We start from the raw sequence: 21,898 nt of genomic DNA on the forward strand, positions 1-21,898 counted from the left end.
ACACTGCAGCGCTTTTAAATTATCCAAAAGAAAACTTGTATCAGAGCTGCAGCAATGTTTTGTTAGTTTGTCATCCTCTGAGAAAACAGTTGATTGTTGCCTAGCAAAGACAGACAGAAAGCTCTTTGAAAATGGGGAAGAAAGTGATGCACCTCATGTTTTCCACACACTTTTAGGACAACCCTTTAGGAGCCAATCAAACCAAACGTGCTTTTACACTTCAAAATTACAAGGGTGCACCGCATTGTGGTTTTTTTTGACAAGAAAAAAAGAAGTGTGGTGCACTTTTTATGTCTCTACTAGGCAACTGCTGAATCAGCTGCCTATTGTGCGCGAGTGTTGCTGTTGATATTGGTATAATTTTAATATTTAATAATATTGTGATTATTCAAGATTTGTGATTTATACAGCACAGAATAACTTAAAACAGTAACCACTAGTCTCTCCTCAATCTTCAAAAGTCTCCAGAGTCGTCTTGACAACACAAACACTGCTGTCACCTCAATAAAAACCCCGCCTCTGCTTTCGTTTGATTGGAGAATAAAAAGGCTTGATTGATATAACATGCTTTTTCGATCAGAGTTGACTTTTTTTCACTTAGTGCACAGTGCACAATGGCAAAAATGCGAGGCACACAGGGAGCATAAGCAGCGCGCAAAACACTCACAGCCATTAGTAAATCATTCAAAAAGAAGCCAGTGTTTCCTCTAGGATTTTTTCCAGCTGTGGCGGCAGACTCTGTTAGGCATTTTTACACAGATCTACCACTACATGTAGCGTTATTTCATTGTCAGATGTCGAGGGCGCAGTATTCAGTCGAGATCGCATTAATGTAATAGCCTACGAGCATTTCAATCTCTGCTTGAGCGCCGATTTCCTCTGTTTCGTGCACAAAACTTCTTACCCTTAAATAAACGCGGCTGAAGTGTGATTTAATGCGTTTATGTACCGAGTATGTCTCCAACATTTCTTAAATTTATTAGGAATATTTATGAATGTCTCTGATAGACTTGCAGAGCCAACCGCGGCATTAATGTGTCCTGAAGTAAAGTAAAACGACTATAAACTCCAGCAAGATAAAGTCATTACATGCAGAGCCACAGACCTTTATCTAAAAATAAAGTATAATTATGGAGACTGTGTTCATCATAACTGAAAGCTACCCCGTGTTTGCTGGCCTCACGCACCTGTCAGTCAGTCAGTCAGCACGTCACCTTAAAGGGTTAAACAGAACGCACAGCACTACTACGGTTACAGAAAGGTTTGCACTGTTATTATTCACTTACCTTTTAATACGCTTTCTATGCGATTTTAACCCGCTATTTAAAAGACGATCGAATATTTTGAATAAGAAGCTGTAATGTAGCCATGGCGGGATGAATTCTGGTGTGGCGCCCTGCCACAGAAGAATGAATGTAGCGGATACCTTGGAAGCGTCTCAATGCAAAAAGGACGTTCAGTGTGATCAGCCCCTTAGTCAGTAGGCATGTGTAATTTCTTGATAGTTGACAACCAAAATAGTGAAGGCGAACTACAGAACTGTATGTGTGCTGACATGTAGTGTTTCTTCGTGAAGTGGCATTGGTATGCCACCTGGCCTGGCATACACATTACAGAGACATTTTTGCAGATTCATGCACAAGTCGAGTTTTTGGACAGTGCTGTTCCCAAGGTGCAGAGGAAGAACTTTTCATCTTTTAATGCATGTTTAGCACCCCAGAATTACAATACAGTAGAGCTGCACAATTAACCGTTAAATTCGACCCCCTAGACCAGGGGTTCCCAAAATTTTCAGCCCGCGACCCCCAAAATAACAATGCCAGTGACTCGCGACCCCCAATATCCTCTGAGGTGGTTATAAATACAGAAACCTTGCATGCAATGACGCAGACACACCAATTAAATTTGTGTCAGTGCTTTAAATGTGCCAGAAAGTATAACCTGATGTTATAAAATCAAAATGAATCTGACGCTATTGCTGCCTTTAATATAATGTAATTACCCCAGGGGTCGCAATCCAATAGAACTGTAACTATAAGCTACTATAGTAACTATATAGTATATAGTAACTATAAACGACTATTTTTATTTTCAGTATAGTTATGGATAAAATATGTTAATTCTTATGGTTTAATAAAAATAAATAGATTTTTGGAAATCACCAGGCGACCCCCCTTCATTGCCCCACGACCCCTCGGGGGGTCCCGACCCCCACTTTGAGAACCACTGCCCTAGACGATCTTATTCCAGCATTTCTACGATTCTGTCAATCATAGTTCAGGAGAGAAGAAAAGGCGGCTGCACGAGTCTTTTTATTGTTTCACACACGTTGCTCAGTAGAAGTGTGAACCTATACTGGTCTCACAGTTCGGTACGGTTACGATTATCATGCCTTCGATTCGGTTCAATTCGATATCTCGGTGCATCACGGTGCATTGACGATGCTTTCCAATACAGTGTTATATTTTGGGGGGAGGCTATAACAAGCTGTCTGTATAAACAAACAGTACCACACTGTCTCTCATTCAAACACATACACAAACATAGACAGCACCAAAGAAACAAACAAACACACGCACGCGCGCACGCACGCACACACGCACACACGCAAACACTTAAGCCCTCGCAACAGGGAGAGCTCACGCTGAGCGGAGCAGAAAAACGAAAAAAAAAAAACTGAACCGATACCTTATTGTCCGCGTCTGCATCGCGGTGCACCGAAGAAACAATTCATTTTGACACCCCTATTGCTCAGTAACATTGACACCTCCATATGATGTTGAATGAGTCACAATGTATTTATAAGGTATAGTTCACCTAAAAATGTTATTTTTGTCTTAATATGATGTTTTCGCGATCGGGAAATCACACGTGACATGAGCTGCTGACCGTGAGCTGGTATCACAGAGAGGGCGCGCGCGAACGGAACCTGCATATGTTGGTTATACAGTTGCAAATAATATTCAGTTTGTGGCACAGAGTGATCGTTTGGGAGCCGCGCGTGAAGTATGAACAAGCACTTAGCAGTCAAAATGAAACCGAAAGTGGGCAATTTATTTAAATGATCATATCGCATTTTAGAGTTATCATTAGGACAAGCTTTTGATCTGTTTTTTCTTTCATAGCGAACCTAGAGTTGCACATAAAAATAAATGTTTACAATGTCAGTATAACTACTCTAGCCTATATAGTTGAATATAATCTGATAATGGCAAATGTCTGATTTTACCAGTGAATAAAATTGTCTAATATAACAGATTGCAAGCATATATCTCAAACATAATAATTCAACTTCAGAATTATCCGCTTGTCCTCCCTTTCTTACATACGTTGACCATTTACAATTTTTGGAGCAGGAGGATATATAAAATCTCTCATAATCCCAAAAGAACCCCCCCCCCCCTTTTTATTTTTATTTTTATTTTTTTATATTTTCTTATTCCTCTTTCATGTCACTGTAACCTTGTAATGCCTTTCACAATGGCAGTGCTTGTAATAAAGGTATACAGAACCTTTCTTTTATCACACACTGAACTGTTCACTTTTTATGTGTATCGTATATCTTGAGGACTTTATGTTTGCAGATTGTTAGCTATGTAAATCTTCTGTTAAAGCCACAAAAGGGAAAGTAGTGTTGGGGATATTTGTTTATATATTTTGTTTTGTTGTTGTTGATTGTTTGTCTTTTTTTTTTTTGTGCAAATGTAAAAAAAAAAAATCCTTCTAAATAAAGTATTAAAAAAAAAAAAAAAAAGAATTATCCGCTTGTCAAGTGGTGACGTGTTTGTGACGTATGTAATACTGTTTCCGGGTCCAAGCCGCCATTCACTTGAGTGGAAAAATCATTCGTTTATGATCACTTTTTATTCCTATCACACATTAAAGTTAATTTTACATAAAGTCATAGTGTACACAACAATCTCTGGGCTTGCTGCATCACAAATACCAACATTTTAACAATTCATAAAACAATGAATCCCTTTCTGGTCATCGGATATTAGGCATGGACATATATATTGCGATCGTGACTTTCGAAAGTATTAAATCGCTTTATAAACGTTTATTATTACCATTTCACGAGTCTCCCCATACAGTTGAAAAGAGCGCTTGGACCCGGAAGCTGCTCCGCGTGACGTCACACTTAACAAGCAGATTAGAAGTACAATATAATTATTGATAGAAACCAGTAGACCTGCACATAATATTATTATCGATGTCGCCATATGTTTGTTTTTACCACACCTTTATTTTACATCTACAGAATCGTGAGAGAATCGTGATCTTTATTTTAATCAAAAAAAAAATTGCGATTCTCATTTTAGCCAGCTCTACAATACAGTCATCAAACCTCATGTCGTCTATTTTCTGTGGATTACAAAAGAAGAAGCAACGGTGTCCTATGCATGTATTTTTCTTTCTTCTTTCTATTGACCTAGTCATCTTTAATTAAAAGGTTCTGCTGAAACAACAGATCACATTGATGAAAAGAGCTGGCTTAAACTTGCCCCAAATCGTTTTTAAATCACTGTAAAGCTTGGACAGACCTTAGATACTCAAGTCACATGGACACACTCCCATAATGCTTCATTCTCATTTCTTTTGAACCAGCCTACAATAACAGCCTCATAAAAAGACATATGGTTGCGCACATGACTCAAAACAGCAGGCACACATGCACACACGAACACAAACCATATAAATCCATTCCTCTCTCACTTCTCTCTGCTATTCACACTCTTGTTTTACGGTCTGCATAGTTTGAATGTCATTGATTGGAGGGCGATATGTTGCATGGGATTATTCAAAGAACAGAAAGTCGCACACACAGATCCCCCAGCTGTCGCAGTGATGGGGAACAGAGTGTTCTTGTTTGCGTCCTGCACAGAGAGTTCGGTGTGTGAGCTAATGTCCTCAAAAAGAAGTCCTCCCATATTCCCCTACTGAACTGAATGTCTCATGTTCCACTCGGGATGTGAAACACATCAGAATTCACAGCGTTTCTTTGACATAATAGACACGGTTAAGATTGATGTTTTCGTCTCATGGCTAATTTAAAAATCATCAACCTGATTTCTCTGTGCAGGCAGAGTCTATATCAGCTTTCTCCTGGGAAATGTACTCTCATGATTTAATTAGGATTTAACATTTATTTGGACTTTTCCTCTACATATATTAGGTTCCCTCTACTAGTTTAAGCTTCTTTTTTCATCCTTGACAAACTCCCCTAGAGTTATTTTCATTTAAAGGGATAGTTCACCCAAAAATGAGAATTCGGTCGTCATTTACTCAACCTCATCCATGTTCCAAACCTGTTTAAGATTGTGTTGAACACAAAGGAAGATATACTAAAGAATATTCAAAAACGGTCATTGACTTCATTCATTTATTTCCTTTTCGGCTTAGTCCCTTTGTTAATCCGGGGTCGCCACAGCAGAAAGAACCACCAACTTATCCAGCACATATTTATGCAGCGGATGCCCTTCCAGCCGCAACCCATCTCTGGGAAGCATCCACACACACTCATTCACACTCAAAGGACAATTGAGCCTACCCAAATCATGTCAAATCATGACCCTTTAAATGAAGGATTCAATCAGTCACGCATAATGGCAAGGACTTGGCATCACCTACTGCCTTTTTAAAATAATAATAATAGTAATTGTAATAATAATAATAATAATAATAATAATAAAATAATAATAACAACAACAATTCATTTTATTTATATGTGCCTTTTACTCAAGTCTTGTCGTTTGTTGACACAAAGCACTACAGTGTTCTCGATCCTTTGCCTGCCAATCCTTCCCCTCCACTCTTTCTGCTTCTTAATCTTTTCTGTATATAATCTCCACTGTATTATCACATTAAAGTTGAACCACTCTAAAAAAGCAATATATTATCCACAGACAAGATGATAAAACAAATAAAAGCATTTACAAACATTCACAAACACTGACCCGCATATATGCAATTAAGATTAAGAAAGTTTAAGTACATTTTGAGCTTTTCATTTTAATTATTTGATTATCCATGACATTTGTTAAACAGGCCAAGGTCTCAGATGTTATCTTTTTCTCTGTCTCCAGCATCAGTGAGAGCTTCCTAACAGTCAAAGGTGCCGCCCTTTTCCTTCCACGTGGGAATGGCTCCTCTGCTGCCTCGTCCTGCTCCTCCAGAATCACAGCACAGCGCAGCAAACATGCAGGTATGGACATCCACTGGACAGCACATGCAAACTCGGCCGTAACATTATACAAATATTTCAAATTAATGAACTATTTGTACTCATTTTGCGCAGGGGACCTTCAGCAGCACCTGCAGACCATGTTCACTTTACTGCGGCCCGAGGATAACATCCGCTTGGTGAGACATACACACACACAATAAATAAATCTACCAAAACCTAGCTGGCTGTTTTTATAGACATGGAGCGTCCAAATTTGTCCATGTAGAGCTTTTGTCCTGCAGAGTTTAGCTGCTGCCCTAATAATACACACCAGTATGGGTTAATCAATATCTTCAGACTCATCAGAAACTTTTGTACTCCATGGTCTGTTGAAATTCTTGTTTCTAATTGTAAGGTGTGGAATAAAACACACAGGTAATTCCAGTCAGTTTTGATCACCGTTTGAAAAAATTGTGTTGCCTTTAAACATTAGTCTTAATGATAGCAACTTAGTGACCTAGTGCCTTCAATTGTCTATCCAACATTTAATCTCAAGGACACTGGTGTGTTTTTGACCAGTGATCTGATGTTGATAAACCAATTTGCAAATATTTGTGATGAGGTAGCTAACACATGTTACTATGAGCTATAAGATATGCCCATGTTATATACATGCACACAGATGATCTCTCTCTAGCACGTGTCAGTGGCTACTTCAAAGCGCAGACATTAAGGGTGCTTTCACATCTGTAGTTCGCTTCATTTGGTCCGGACCTAGGGTAATGCATGTTGCATTGTTGCATCTTCTGCCGTCTTTGGGTCGTTTTCACACCACACTGCTGGCTTTGGTCCGAACCAGTTGAAACGAACCAGAATGCAGTCATCTGACAAAATCCACATCTCTTATAGGCTAGATGTTGTTGAACATATTTTCTAAACTGCTTATTGATTGGTCAGAATTCACATGCGGGAAAATCGCAAGTCACTTCAGGAGGAGGCGTGAATTAATTTAGCAAAACTGCAACATGGTCATCTTGCGGAAATATTACCAACGATCCATCAGGTAATGTTTTCCCCTCCTCTTTCTCTCTTGGTAAAGCACAGTCAACAAATATTTTTCCTCCATATCCCATAATGCACAGCGTATCGGCCTACGGCAGCTGAATTAGTCCAAAAGGCGCAGTACTTTTTGCGGTTGGACCTGTTTAGTACGAATCATATTCTCACCACAAACGAACCGCTCCAGGGTTCGTTTGAAAGCGTACCGAGACCACCTCTTCAAGCAGGTCTCTGTACGCTTATTTGGTCCGCTTTTGGTGCGCACTCGAGTACGATTGCTGCATTCTCACCTGCCCAAACGAACCGTACCAAAAGGTGAAACGAACTCTAGTGCAATTCAATCGAACTAAATAAGGCAGGTGTGAAAGCACCCTTATACATTGCATAACTCATAACAAATTTGTCAAATATTGTGCTGCCAAGAGTAATATTAGTTTTATGTTGTCAGTGACTTAGCAAATGATCACGCAATAAGAGGGATGCTCCTGGAACCTACGTTCCTACAAGTTAACTAGTTTTAATAGATGTCTGGTGCATTCAGGATGGTACAAGATGGCGTGTACTGTATAAAAGTTTTTGTTATACGTGTCACATTCAGAAAGTTCATTTTTTATAAATAATACCTAGAAGTATTGCGATTTATGTTTTACTTTTGCTGCGTCTTTTTAATTCTCTTAGCTGGACAGACATGCAGTTCTATAAGTTTCAGCAAAAACGTGCATTTAACAACAGACTTGCATCCATCAATTTTGTCAAGTTTTTGTAGACACACACCCAGCTTGAAAACTCTGAAATGTAGAGTGCCCCATTCGTGAAAACAGCTTTGTGGTGGCATTCATGTGTTTAAAACTTGTAAGTAAAATGTATTTAACATGACGTGAATGCAGCGAGCTGAAGTGTTTTGGAGCTCAAATCTGCTGAACAGTGGCCTCTTCAGGAATAGGTTTGGACACCTCCAATACTGGAAAAATGTTTCAGTTGACTTCAGCCACAATGATCCTTACAAATAATAAAATCCCAGTGTTCTCTGCATCAATGGTGAAACTCAAGTTAAGGAATGTGTAAGTCATATATAAAGCTAAACAAACGTGTCTTGTATATTGATACACTGTAAAACCTAAAAATCAAAATATTCGTTGAAACTTCTTGTGTTAAACATATTTGGTCAATTTTATTTTGTACTACACCACTACAACTTGATTGAAAAAGTGAAGTGCTATGAATATTTTCCGGATTCCCTGTACACATACAAAAACTTGCAGTTTGTCATTTTTACCTAAATGAATCAACTTTTTTTTGTTTTGTTTATGTCACTTAATACTTCAATTTCTCATCAAATCTTTTGACCAATCAGATCTATAGACCAGTCTATATCATATGCCATGCCTTGCCCCTTCAGAATGCTCTTACTTTATGTTCTTGATCTCAACCAGTCTAACCCGAAGAGCTGTGATAAAAACAAAACACTATTTGCGATTTTTAAAGAGAAGGAGCAACTCTGTCCCACCCTGTCTTTATGTTTCAGTTCAAATCGCACACATCATAAAAAAATGAACTTCATGGCACGTCACAGGACCTTTACTTAATGTCATTGTTTGTTTTACAGTGTGCTATGTTGTTGTGTACTAATGCTCTACTCTTAACTTCAGGCTGTGCGGTTGGAGAGCACCTTTCCCCAGTGCACCCGCTACATGGTGGTGGTCTCCACTAATGGCAGGCAGGACACAGAAGAGAGTGTGGTGCTGGGAATGGACTTCAGCCCCTCCGACAGGTTTGTGTGTGCTGCTGCTTGTACTGTTCATTCAAACCAATCAATTATAATATAAATACAACAAGTACAATTTGTGCGTGTTGCAGTTCCTGTTCCATAGGCATGGTGCTTCCCTTGTGGAGTGACACACGGATCCATCTGGATGGTGACGGGTAGGTGTGACAGATATGTATAACTGACAAAAATACATCTGTTTGTCCTGCTGGTAGTTCAATGAAACTTTTCGGTCTGTTTTTTATTCACAGGGGCTTCAGTGTGTCTACAGATAACAAAATACACATATTCAAGCCAGTGTCAGTTCAAGCCATGTGGTGGGTGCATTTTTTTCTGTTTATTAGGGTTGGGGCAATAAATAGACACATTGTGAATCAAGAATCAGTTCTGCGTTCATTCTGAGACTTTCCAAATGCATTGCGATTCTTTCTGAATTGATTTTGAGCTTAGTTTTTATAACCAGCAATATATGCTGTAGTCAAACTCTGCCAATTTTTACATATACTCTTTGAAGCTAAAATAATCATTGATGAAATTAGCAAAGTTTTAAAAGTCTCCATAGAGAGCTGTTTGCATTAATCCTGTGGAACAGAAGCAGAGGTGCAAGTACATCTGGCCACTATATATGAGTCACAAGTGCTCTTCTTTATAAGCATTTAAGGGAATGGTTAAAAACTTGTCCAGAGTGTCATCTGCTGATTTAAATGAAGCTCAGAATTGATTTAAGAGAGTATTACATGCATTTTGAAAATCTAAGACAGTCTTTCCTCTAGGATTTTTTCCAGCTGTGGCGGCAGGCCTTTTTTTTTTTTTTTTTTACACGGATCTACTGACTACCTGTGGCGTTATTATTTCAATGACAAATGTCATGAGCGCAGTATTAGAAGTCGGGATCGTATTTATGTAATAGCCTACGAGCGTGCAAATCTCTGTGCCTGCGCGCCGATTTCCTCTGCTCGTGCACAAAACTTCTTGCACGCCACCCCAAATATAAGCCACTTCAAGAGCGCGCAGATCTTCATGTGCGCTCTCAAACAAACGCTGCTGGGTGCAATTTAGTGCGTTTATGTATCGAATATGTCTAAAGCATTTATTAGATTTGCTTGGAATATTTATGAATGTCTACAATAGTCCTACAGAGTAGCATTTATGCATCCTGAAGTAAAGTGAAACGGTTATACGTCATGTTTGATGGCATCACGCATCACGCACCTGTCAACCAGTCAGTCAGTCAGTACGTCACCTTAAAGGTTGATGACGCACACTCTAAATGACGCACAGCACTACTTGGGTTACAGAAAAGTTTGCGCTATTATAATTCACTTACCCTTTAATACGTTTTGGTGCGATTATTACCAGCTATTAAAAAAATTAAATGTTTTGAATGAGAAGCTGTAATGTAGCCGTGGCGGGATGAATTTTGGCGTGGCGCCCCGCCACGGAAGAATGAATGTAGCCATGTAAGAATCTATCCACATATGGCAAGACATTGATTCATCATCCCGGCTTCAATTTTTATCTATTGATGCGCTGAAGTGATTTTTTAATGGAACCATTGTAACCAGAATATGTTTATTTTATAATCAGTAATTAATCACATTTACTAAAATTTACTATTTTAATTAGAATTTTTACAAATAAATAAATAAAATGGTGATGCGGTGGCGCAGTAGGTAGTGCTGTCGCCTCACAGCAAGAAGGTCGCTGGTTCGAGCCTCAGCTGGCTCAGTTGGCGTTTCTGTGTGGAGTTTGCGTGTTCGTGTGGATTTCCTCCGGGTGTTCCGGTTTTCCCCCACAGTCCAAAGACATGCGGTACAGGTGAATTGGACGTGTATGGATGTTTCCCAGAGATGGGTTTTAGCTGGATGGGCATCAGCTGCGTAAAACATGTGCTGAATAAGTTGGCGGTTCATTTCGCTGTGAATGAGTGAATGAAATAAATAAAATTGAATGTTGTCATTTGTAAAATGCCGAAACCCTGTGTTTTTCTGACTCCACTGGCCATTAGAGGAACTGCAGCCATTACGAGCTGTTCAAACATTGCCGTTAATAAATAAACAAACTTAAATATGTCCTTTAAATGGTGACTGTAATAAAAATATTGCTTTCATGACAAATTTATTTAAGCACATTAAATATTAGAGAATTCACTTGCAGGTTAATCCATTGAAGTGTAAATATAGTGCAGATGTTTAGTAAAATACTACTGCCAATTCACCCTAGTTTTATATTTTATCGGTCATCCTTACACTGTTAATTTATTGCCTAAGGTTTTAATTCAATATCTGAGGTACCAAAAGCTGATATTGTACCAAGGAAATAATGAAAGAAATATTGTACCAATGGTTAATTTTGGGATTGATATGGCTGATATAGTGGCATGTGTTTTCTTTCTCTCAGGTCTGCCTTGCAGTCGCTTCATAAGGCCTGTGAAGTGGCCCGCTGTCATAACTACTTCCCGGGCAGCCTCTTCCTGACCTGGGTGAGTTACTACCAGAGCCGGGTGTCCTCAGATCAGGCCCGCATCAACGAGTGGAACGCCATGCAGGACGTGCAGTCCCACCGTGCAGACTCACCTGTGCTCTTCTCTGATGTGTGAGTTTTGGTACATCATGGATGCTAAATGGGTGTTATGTGAGGAATGATTGATGATGAGCTATTAAATAATTACAACAACAACAATTAAACACTTCTGAGGCAGTGAATTATGGCCATTACACCTAGAGTGTGCTTTATTTTCTAATAATTCAATGGACCAGAGTGAATTATTCTGTTTATACTATGGTTACCACACCTAAAGGCACTGTTCAGATTTTATATTTCACAATATTTGTCAGGGTTTTGTTCTCAAACAGCACTTGTGTGTAGTGCTAGTTTCCTACACAACTCATTCAAAACCTTTTGTTTTTATTTTAACATTTTTTTTTATTTATTTGTTTTTTTGTACTATAGTAGGCTTTGAGATAATTGAATTAGTTCAGTTTAGTGATATGAACTATAATGGATAGCTCTCTGGAACCAATTTAGCTGTCTGTCATGTTTTGCAATAACATGCAACAGCCTAGTAGAATTAATTAGGTTGCTGTTGGAAGTGGTGTTAGTGAGGCCAGCAGGGGGCGCTCAACCTGTGGTCTGTGTGAGTCCTAATGCCCCAGTAAAAGTGAAGGGGACACTACACTGTCAGTGGGCGCCGTCTTTCGGATGAGACGTTAAACCGAGGTCCTGACTCTCAGTGGTCATTAAAAATTCCATGGCACTTCTCGTAAAGAGCAAGGGTGTAACCCTGGTGTCCTGGCCAAAGTCCCTCTATCGGCCCTTACGATCATGGCCTCCCAATCATCCCCTTCCACCGAATTGGCTCTATCACTGCCTCTCCACTCCACCAATAGCTGGTGTGTGGTGAGCGCACTGGCGCTGTTGTCCTGTGGCAGCCGTGGCATCATCCAAGTGGATGCTGCACACTGGTGGTGGTGTGGAGAGACCCCCCTCATGCTTGGAAGCGCTTTGGGTGTATGGCCATTACACATTACATTACATTACATTAATTTGTAAGATACATTTTCCCAGGATTTCAGAATATATCCCTGCAAGCATTTTTGTGTTCAAAAGAATCTAAAACGTCTTGCCTAAAACAAGGCTAAATTTGGGCTGTCTGTGAAAATCTAATAGACGTATAAGAATGGAACAAAAATTGGCTAGTTATGATATGCACAGGAATAAATGACCATATATGTGAAGTCTATCTAATCGGTGTATTCGGTGATGATTCTATTCTTAGCGGTCTTTTTTCCATTGACGACCCAAATTTAGTCATGTTTTATCTACTGTATGCTTAAATATAGGGATGCTCTGATCTATCGGCCGAAGTTCGGTACCGGCCTTCAATCACATTTCATGGCTCGATCGGTACTTGCCCAATCTGCACAATCTCTTGAACCATGAACGTGTTTGTTTATGAGTTTACAAACAAAGGAAGATGCACATGTGCTCATCAGCAGTGCACTACAACAGTTGAGGAGGTAAATGATGTTTGGGGGCATGAGCGATCATCAAGCTGCTGTGAGGCTCTCTGGATCTGCTGATAGTTGGAGATGGGCAACATATTGGAATGGCCTTACATGTATTTAGGCCTTTTGACATATCAAAGAACTGAAAGTTCTGTGTTTTTGACAATATTGCAAGTTCACTTAAACCTGGCGAGAAACAATAATGTATATATTTATATTATAAATATATATTTATTTTTAACTTGAATTTTTAATAATGTATTTTCTTGTAATATACTATTTTCAATTGGTAACGCTTTACAATAAGGTTTTATTAGGTAATGTTGGATAATGCATTTGCTAACATGAACAAATAATGAACAATACATTTACCGGCATCTAGCTGTCTGCAACTCTCATAATGTCGCCCATTGAAGCTAAGCAGGGCTGTGCCTGATCAGTACCTGGATGGGAGACTACAAGGGAAAACTAGGTTGCTGCCGGAAGTGGTGTTAGTGAGGACAGCAGGGGGCGCCCAACCTGCGGTCTGTGTGGGTCATAATGCCCCAGTATAGTGACGGGGACTCTATACTGCTCAGTGAGCGCCGTCTTTTGGATGAGACGTTAAACCAAGGTCCCGACTCTCTGTGGTCATTAAAAATCCCAGGATGTACTTCGAAAAAGAGTAGAGGTTTGACCCTGGCATCCTGGCCAAATTTGCCCACTGGCCTCTGTCCATCATGGCCTCCTAATCCTACCCATATCATAATTGGCTTAATCACTCTGTCTCCTTCCCACCAATCAGCTAGTGTGTGGAGTGCGGTCTAGCGCAAAATGGCTGCTGTCATGTCATCCAGGTGGATGCTGCACACTGGTGGTGGATGAGGAGTTTCCCCCCCTATATGTGTAAAGCGCTTTAAATGCCCAGAAAAACGCTATATAAATGTAAGGAGTTATTATTATTATTATTATTATTATTACTACAGTATTTGTTCATGTTAGTTAACATTAGTAAATGAAAATACAGTTGTTCAATGTTCGCGTTAACTCATTGTGCATTAACTAATGGTAGCAAGCATGGTTTTGGATGTTATTAAGGCATTAGTTAATGTTGAACTATGATTAATAAAGGTTGTACAAGTACCTTTTATAATGAGTTCATGTTAAATACATTAATAATAAATACACAATAGTAAATACATTAACTAATGAACCTTATTGTAAAGTGTGACCATTGCATATAACAGTAGTTTAAAGGCCTCTTTCCTTTTAGTAAAGAAGTAATGGATTTATAGGTGTGCATTTCAACTCCTTAAGCATCAAATATGCACTCCAAATGTTTTCTTCAAGGAGACATGTTGAATTCTTCGATCATTTGCAATGTTTCTAAATTGCATTGTTAGTCATTTTTCTTAGCATCTTTTGCAAATCTGTTTCATCTATTGTAGGGATAGTTTACAGTTTAACCCAAAGAATGACCAGTCTGGTAGATGAAGAAGAGCCATAGTCAGAGATTTAAATAAATAAATCAAGTTTACTGAAGATAGTTTGCAGTTACATCAACAGAAGCCAGCTTCAACACTCGCAATGAGTTCCTAGGCTGCTCTGCTTACAATCACCAATCAATAACAATTATACTCTCACATAACGTCATTAACTGCGTCATATACTGTAGGTGTTCTAACCTGATTGGTTAAAACACAGATAGACTAGGAAAATTTCCACATGGGGTTCGTGCGTACAATTCTGAACACTATCTTAAGCATAAACGTCAGACATCCCTTAGACTGATTAGAGCTGACTCCAGACCTGTGAAACGGATCAACAATCAAATAAAACACACACACTTAAAGTATAATCTGTTTCTTATTCAAGGCTGAGTGTACTCTCAGCCGTCTTTATCAAAACTGGTTAAAAACCGGTATAATCTACATTCAGGCAGTTATATTCTTACTATAAAAAGTCCATCTTGAATAAAAGTAGAATCACATTAAAAGAATTAACCGTTAAAATAACAAAATCACTTTAGACATTTTAGATAGTAATAACTACTAGAAATAACAATAGAAACAGTTGATTCCAGTCCTCAGCCCTCAGTTCCACTCAAGGTCTCCGTGACCTCTGACCTAGAGTGATGGCTTCTGAAAATAGTTATAAAGAGACAGGCAAATGCACTGAACATTCTTATATTAAACAATGTGTTAACTTATTCATTAATTAAAATCAATTCACAGTTAAATACTGAGAAACAGGATGATGAAAAGGATAAACTTTGGTCCATGATGAGACGGATTGGAAAGCAGAAATCTGAATCCTTCACTATTATTCTCTGTAAAGATGCTTTTGACCATTACATGTCCACACTAAACTGTTATAAAGAGACACGTTTAGGAGATGATTTGCAACATCCCTAATTTATTCTCTTAGTTAAGGATAGATCTCCACTTAAGTATCATACTGGGAAAATGTGCTTTATGCGTTATAAAGCTTGAAGCATAAGAATCGCTATTCGGTAGCGGCCGATCACCATGCCAAGAATATATACTCTGTATCGGCTGCAAAATTCCTGATCGGAGCATCCCTACTTAAATTGCTTGGTGCGTATAGAGAATTAAGATACTGTATATGTGACTTTTAAAAACAAACGTCTACTTTATTTTTTCAGGCCAACTGAGCGGGAAAGAACAGAGAGATTCATCAAGACTCGATTAAGAGAGATCATGATGCTAAAGGATCTTGAAAATGTCACTTCAAAAGATGTAGGATGCTAATATTCATCCTAAAAATCACTTTCTGAATGACTACAGGTTTATTCTGTACAGACTTTCGTATTGTACATCACGCTGCACCTTCTGTTTAGATCCGCACAGAGCTGGAGATGCAGATGGTGTGTAACCTTCGGGAGTTCAAGGAGTACATCGATAACGAGATGATCGTCATCTTGGGGCAGATGGACAGGCCCACAAAGATTTTTGAGCATGTTTACCTGGTGAGAGCGACGTCTCCTTTACGTTTTAATCATACATATCAGTTATAAGATGCACCATCAGTCATTTTTCAATTGTATCTAATTACAGGGTTCTGAATGGAATGCATCAAATCTGGAAGAACTGCAAAACACCGGGTACATTTTGACATCCTTGTTTATGAAAAAAAGCACACACATACCAATAATACCTGCAGTTGAAGCCAGATTTCCAGACTGTTTCAGTCATAAACCTGTGTTATCTTTATGCTCTCTTTGAAGTCTGTTCTTGTTGTTAATGATTATTCTGGTTTTCGGTTATGTCTTTGTGTTTACCATCAGGGTGCAATATATCCTTAATGTGACGCGGGAGATCGATAACTTCTTTCCAGGGCTATTTGAATACCACAATATCCGGGTTTACGATGAAGAAGCCACAGACTTGCTGGCTTACTGGAATGACACTTACAAGTTCATTTCTAGGGCCAAGTGAGTAAAAATATGCTGTACTGAAATTTTCTGACTATGTATTCTGCATTTGTTATGTCAGAATTAGCATAGCTGTGAGATAACATATGTGAGGGTCTACTTTAAATCATTTTTGTAGCGTTCATTATGGCAAATTTATTGATTTGGTGTTAATTGCAGAAAAATAATTTAATACTGTATAAATTTAACAGATGAAGCAATATTTAAATTCTGGTCTGTAAGTTTGAAAGTGATATAATAGAATTGATCAACACCTGTACAATTGTTAAGAGTATTTTCGTTTTAGATATTAATACAATATTTCAAAACATTAAAATAATTCTGACTAGGGCTGCATTATATATGTCGTTTCAGCATCGATATCTCAATATGATCATTTGCAATAGTTTCAGTTCAATTCAGCTTTATTTGTATAGCGCTTTTACAATGTAGATTGTGTCAAAGCAGCTTCACATAAATGGTCATAGTAACTGGAACAGAGTAGTTCAGTTTTTAGTGTTTAAATTCAGTTTAGCTCAGTTCAGTGTGGTTTAAAATCATTACTGAGAGTCACTGAAGAGCAAATTCATACACAAAATGTTGTGTTTGTATTATAATTTATCATTATTTGCATGTGTTTTTGATGCCTGTGATCGTATGATGAATTTAAAAGCATTCGGGTATTAGAAATTGTACCATTTGTGTCCTTGACTATGATTAATTTATTAAATTATTTTTATTTTTATCATTTAGTTGTTGTACTTGAATACTGTTAGACTCGGGAAATAAAAAAAAACACTTTATTTCAACTGTATCTTTTCTTGGTTGTATTTATAGATTGTTATGCATGAAAATACAACACAGGCAAATACAGAAATGCACTGCAAATAGCACAGACCACAACGAAAATGTGTTGGGGGACCCCAAAAAGTTTATAGATTGTTTGTTAGTATCAGCGGTTAGAGTCAATTTTTTTACTAGAAATAGCAAATCATCCAGGAACCTCTGGCATACTCTTTTCAACATACTATGGTTTGGGACGCACTAATTCTATTTTCAAATACTATTTAGGATGGATAGTATGTGGATTGGGACGCAGCAAATAGTTTTAATAACTCATTTCTAATAACCGATTAGCTGAAGGTCTGAAAGGCTTAACTAGGTTAATTAGGTTAACTAGGTAGGTTAGGGTAATTAGGCAAGTTTTTGTATAAGGATAGTTTTGTTCTGTAGACTATCGAGAAAAAAATAGCTTAAAAGGGCTAATAATTTTGACCTTGATATGATTTTTAAATATTTAAATATTATCAGACATACTGTAAAATTTCCCTGACTGTTAAAAATCACTTTGGGAAATATTTAAAAACGGGAAAAAAAATCAAAGAGGGGCTAATAGTTCTGACTTCTTTAACTGTATATTTTTCTTTAGGCTACAAATTATTCAAATATTAATTAAATATCATGTACCATTAAGATTTTTTTGTGAATGTCCTACTGTAAATATACCATCAAAAAATCAATTGTTTATTAGTAAAGTGCATTGCTAATCACTTCCTTTAGACAACTTTAAAGACAATTTTCTCTGTAGTTAAATTATTTTTATTAAATTTATTTTTTATTCAGGTTCCTAACACTTAAATAGTTGTAACTCGACCAAATATTGTCATAGTGTAAATTATACAACAATGTACAACAGCTTTTTCATTCACCTCTATCAATCTCAACATCTAAAAATTAACATTTTTGACTAGCTTTGTGGTCCAGGGTGACATAAAATACAAGAATAGTTCAATATACAGCAGTGTCAGATTTTTTTATTTGTTTGAAAGTCAATATTTAGGCGAATTGATTGATTGATTAATTTACTTTTATTGCCTTCAGAAGGGCAACAAAGCTCCAGCCTATCGAGCAACGACTAATCTAGACACCTCTGATTGGTTACGGCATTCATATGCTCACATTTGATTGGCTACAGAGGCTCAGCGCTGCTGCAAAAGCAAGAAATTGGTGTTAAATTGAAATCGAACGCAGTGTTTGCAAATGTAAATGTCCCAAATTTCACAATTCACTTCAGTCTTGACAACCATATAGGTTTTATTTAATTGTACAGTGCATTTTTTGAAAGTGTGAACATTTTTCAGTCAGAAATAATAACATAATATATAAACAAAATGTAATTTCAGTCTCTCTTTATCTCTTTCTCTTAATTTCAGATAAAGTCTTAATTCAGATTGTTTACCTATCTTTTTCTTGTGCTTCTTCAACAAATACCATGTTGAAACTATTAGCACTATGTCCATCTTTTAACACAAGACTAATCTGATTCCTCCAGAAAAGCCGGAGCGAAGTGTCTTGTGCACTGCAAGATGGGTGTTAGTCGTTCGGCCTCCACTGTTATCGCATACGCCATGAAGGAGTACGGCTGGGACATGGAGCAGGCCTTTGAGTACGTAAAAGAGCGGCGAGCCGTCACCAAACCCAACCCATCATTCATGAGACAGCTTGTGGAGTACCAGGGAATACTGATAGCAAGGTAAACACTGCATTTGAATGTGTGCAGTCATGTGATTGGCTGGAAGCATATGTGTGTGTGCATTCAGGGCTGAAGTGGGACTCCTTTTCAGCCCTGGAGTTTCAAGCCTCAGACCGGCCCACCTCAGTTCTCGACTGACTATATTAAAATAAGGTCATTTCCAATTCAGTTTCTAATGACACTATCACGTCTTTTTTTGAGAAAACAGCTGCTTTAGAACTTCAAATGTTCAACAACCCAAACAGTATTATACGTCTCAACAATAAAAATGAAAATAATAACATACTCAGACGAGGATCAAACCCGGGTCGACGACGTTGTAATCTAACGTGCTAACCACTGGACCACAACGGTTGTATATGAATAATAAATAAGAAGACTGTGGTCAAGTAAATAAATAAATTAATTTAAAAAGTGTGACTGCTGAGAGCAACAGATTGTGGAGCTAGGGACACCGGCTCTCGCCAAAAAACGGACCGGCCCACTGGGAATTCTCCCGGTCCTCCCGATTAGCCAATCCGGGCCTGTGTGCATTCATACATTTTAACATGCAGGTATGCCACATACTCCAATGACCACAGACATGTTCAGCTTCACTGTAATGACATGGTTCTCATCACAGTTGATTACAGGGCTCTGGTTGTATCCATTGAGAAGTTACAGTGGCTGTTTGACCACATTCCACTTAGTAACTCGCGCGTCTTTGATTGTCTGCTTGCTTCTCTGAAGTTGTAGGTTTGTGCATGTGGGCTTTAGTGTGGGCGGGTATGCATGTGCACAATGCACTTTGTACTTCCTGTAAAATTAGTCAATGGGGTTATTCACGTTTATGTTTAGGTCTTAAAGAAGCAAATGAGCTGTGAAATATTTTGAACGCACTATATACAGTTGAAGTCAGAATTATTAGCCCCCCTGAATTATTAGCAGCCCTGTTTATTTGTTTCCCAAATTTCTGTTTGACCGAGAGAAGATTTTAGATCTTCTAAAATCTTAAATTAAGATTAAATCGAAGGAAAATGAATGTTTACGGTCATTGGTGTTTTTCTGATCAAATGAACATCTCTTAAAATATATATATGTAACATTAAATAATATTCAAGCCACACAGTTCAATTGTAAAACTCTGATTATTTCCAGCCATACATATTTTGCTTATTCTACCTTTTCTTTGTCTTTTTTTTTCAAAATAGCAAACAGAGACACAATAAATTGTGGCGTTCCCACTCAGATAGTGATCTTTCGGAGCGACTCGAGCCACTCTGTAAAGCTACTGCCGCACAGTCTCTAGGGCGGTCCAGTTCCCGCAATCAGACCTTCGGCCAGACTTCACCCTCAATACAGGAGCTACTACAGACTCTCACCCCTTCCTCAGCTACTGCTACTGGGTCTAACAGACCGGTTGAGCCCAACACAACACGCTGGTCCGATAGCCACATTCACAACGGAACCCTCCACGAAGCCACCGAGACGCTTTCCTTCCCCAGGCCCAGGGCTGCCACTGTGGTCCCAGAAGCCAGACCTGATATCACCTCTGTGACTGTTACTGAGACGGTCTCACCAGGACGTCCTCATCCGCCCCCTGCTGTACTTCACCCACCCTCGTCCCCCAAGCTTCTCTCAGATGCAAAGGCCAAGCAAGGCCTGCCTGAGGTGTCCAATCTTGTGCCTTTGGAGAAGTCTAGTCCAAAGGTGCACTCATCTGTAAACATTAGGACTCCTGAGCCATGCACACAGGCCCTGGACTCCCCAGGGCTCCAGGATCTCAGCCAGCAAGTGCCTAACATGGAGACAGACTGTGCGGGGTTAAGTCACAGCAGTGATGAGGACCACCACCCCAGTGCCACATTACAAAGGGCTGAGCTCACGCCCACGCCTCCCTCCACTCTAAGCATCGATCGCATTGACTTCTTCAGTGCCAGAGAGAAGTTCCAGGGCCTTTCTCAAGAGATCCGCGGGACTGACCAGGTGGTAGGGCAGGCGCCTCGGGACAAAAGTCCAAGTGTAGAGACCAAACGGCTGCTTCCTGACAACCCCATCAAAGAGGAGGAACAGAAAAAGGTAAGGGGGTAATGTAGAATAACCAAAAATCGAAGTTTCCATAGTAGGGATTAGGGCTGCACCATTTTGGAAAAATCTGACATGGCAATGTTTTGTTTTTCTACAATACATGTATTTTGCGATATGAATACAGTTTCACCAGATGACTTGAAGAGCTCTATTTGGAAACCAATCATTAAATATATGAAAATAAAATTAACAATTCGTATGCATAAATTAATATAATAAAGTGAAACAAACAGTGTTTCTGAGCCAAACAGTGTTCAAGTAGCACAATTGAATAATCAAATTTTAAGTAAATGTACAACCCAGGCTCATTCTGAAAACGCAGTCCCGTGGACGTTTCTGGAGACCGCAAAATCCCGGAAGGTACATTTTTTTGCAGTTTTTATTTTCGTGAATCTGAGAGAGGCCGCTGTGCACTTTTTCGCATCTCAAATGTCGCGCCCGCGCTGTTCTCGCGTAAACCCACCAGAGGCAGCTGTCGACTGTCTGAATGACTGACGGGGTGACCAGCCAATGGACCTACCCACCCTCCTCCTTCCCTAAACCTAACCAATTTTACCGATTGACCCGCCCGCTTACTTCCCTAAAGCAAACCGACGGTTTACAAAAGCCGTCCTCTTCTGATTTTTACTACGTTTTCGGATTTTACTGCATTCTCACCCTGTTGTTTACTCGTTCATTTAATTCTGTTTTCGTCTTACCTGATTTCTGAAACCGCTCTTCCCCGGACTTGCTTGTAGTCGTGGTCAACTCCTCTCTGCGTCCCAAGTCCATCAAAGTACACAATGAGCTAACTGGACAAACTGGTTGCGGCGGGAAAGCCCTCTACACGGAGGTAAGCGGTCAGTTGGTAGCCGCCATAATGAAAGGCGTCATACCGCCCCATGGCGTT

At 39.0% G+C, this 21,898-nt stretch overlaps 1 protein-coding gene across 8 annotated transcripts in view; it reads left to right on the plus strand.

Annotated features, from left to right (window-relative positions):
• The window catches only part of ssh2b (slingshot protein phosphatase 2b), a 61,403-nt gene that overhangs the window by 29,313 nt on the left and 10,192 nt on the right, over window positions 1–21,898 (plus strand). For all 8 annotated transcript variants that reach the window (XM_073934736.1, XM_073934733.1, XM_073934737.1 and 5 more), the window contains 12 exon segments: window positions 6,087–6,205; window positions 6,299–6,363; window positions 8,875–8,996; window positions 9,083–9,148; window positions 9,242–9,307; window positions 11,391–11,585; window positions 15,642–15,735; window positions 15,837–15,965; window positions 16,054–16,100; window positions 16,284–16,430; window positions 18,742–18,942; window positions 20,133–21,000. In XM_073934736.1, the coding sequence (XP_073790837.1) occupies window positions 6,087–6,205; window positions 6,299–6,363; window positions 8,875–8,996; window positions 9,083–9,148; window positions 9,242–9,307; window positions 11,391–11,585; window positions 15,642–15,735; window positions 15,837–15,965; window positions 16,054–16,100; window positions 16,284–16,430; window positions 18,742–18,942; window positions 20,133–21,000 (2,119 nt within the window).

Source organism: Danio rerio, chromosome 21 (genome assembly GCF_049306965.1).
Source record: "Danio rerio strain Tuebingen ecotype United States chromosome 21, GRCz12tu, whole genome shotgun sequence".
Taxonomy (NCBI): domain Eukaryota; kingdom Metazoa; phylum Chordata; class Actinopteri; order Cypriniformes; family Danionidae; genus Danio; species Danio rerio.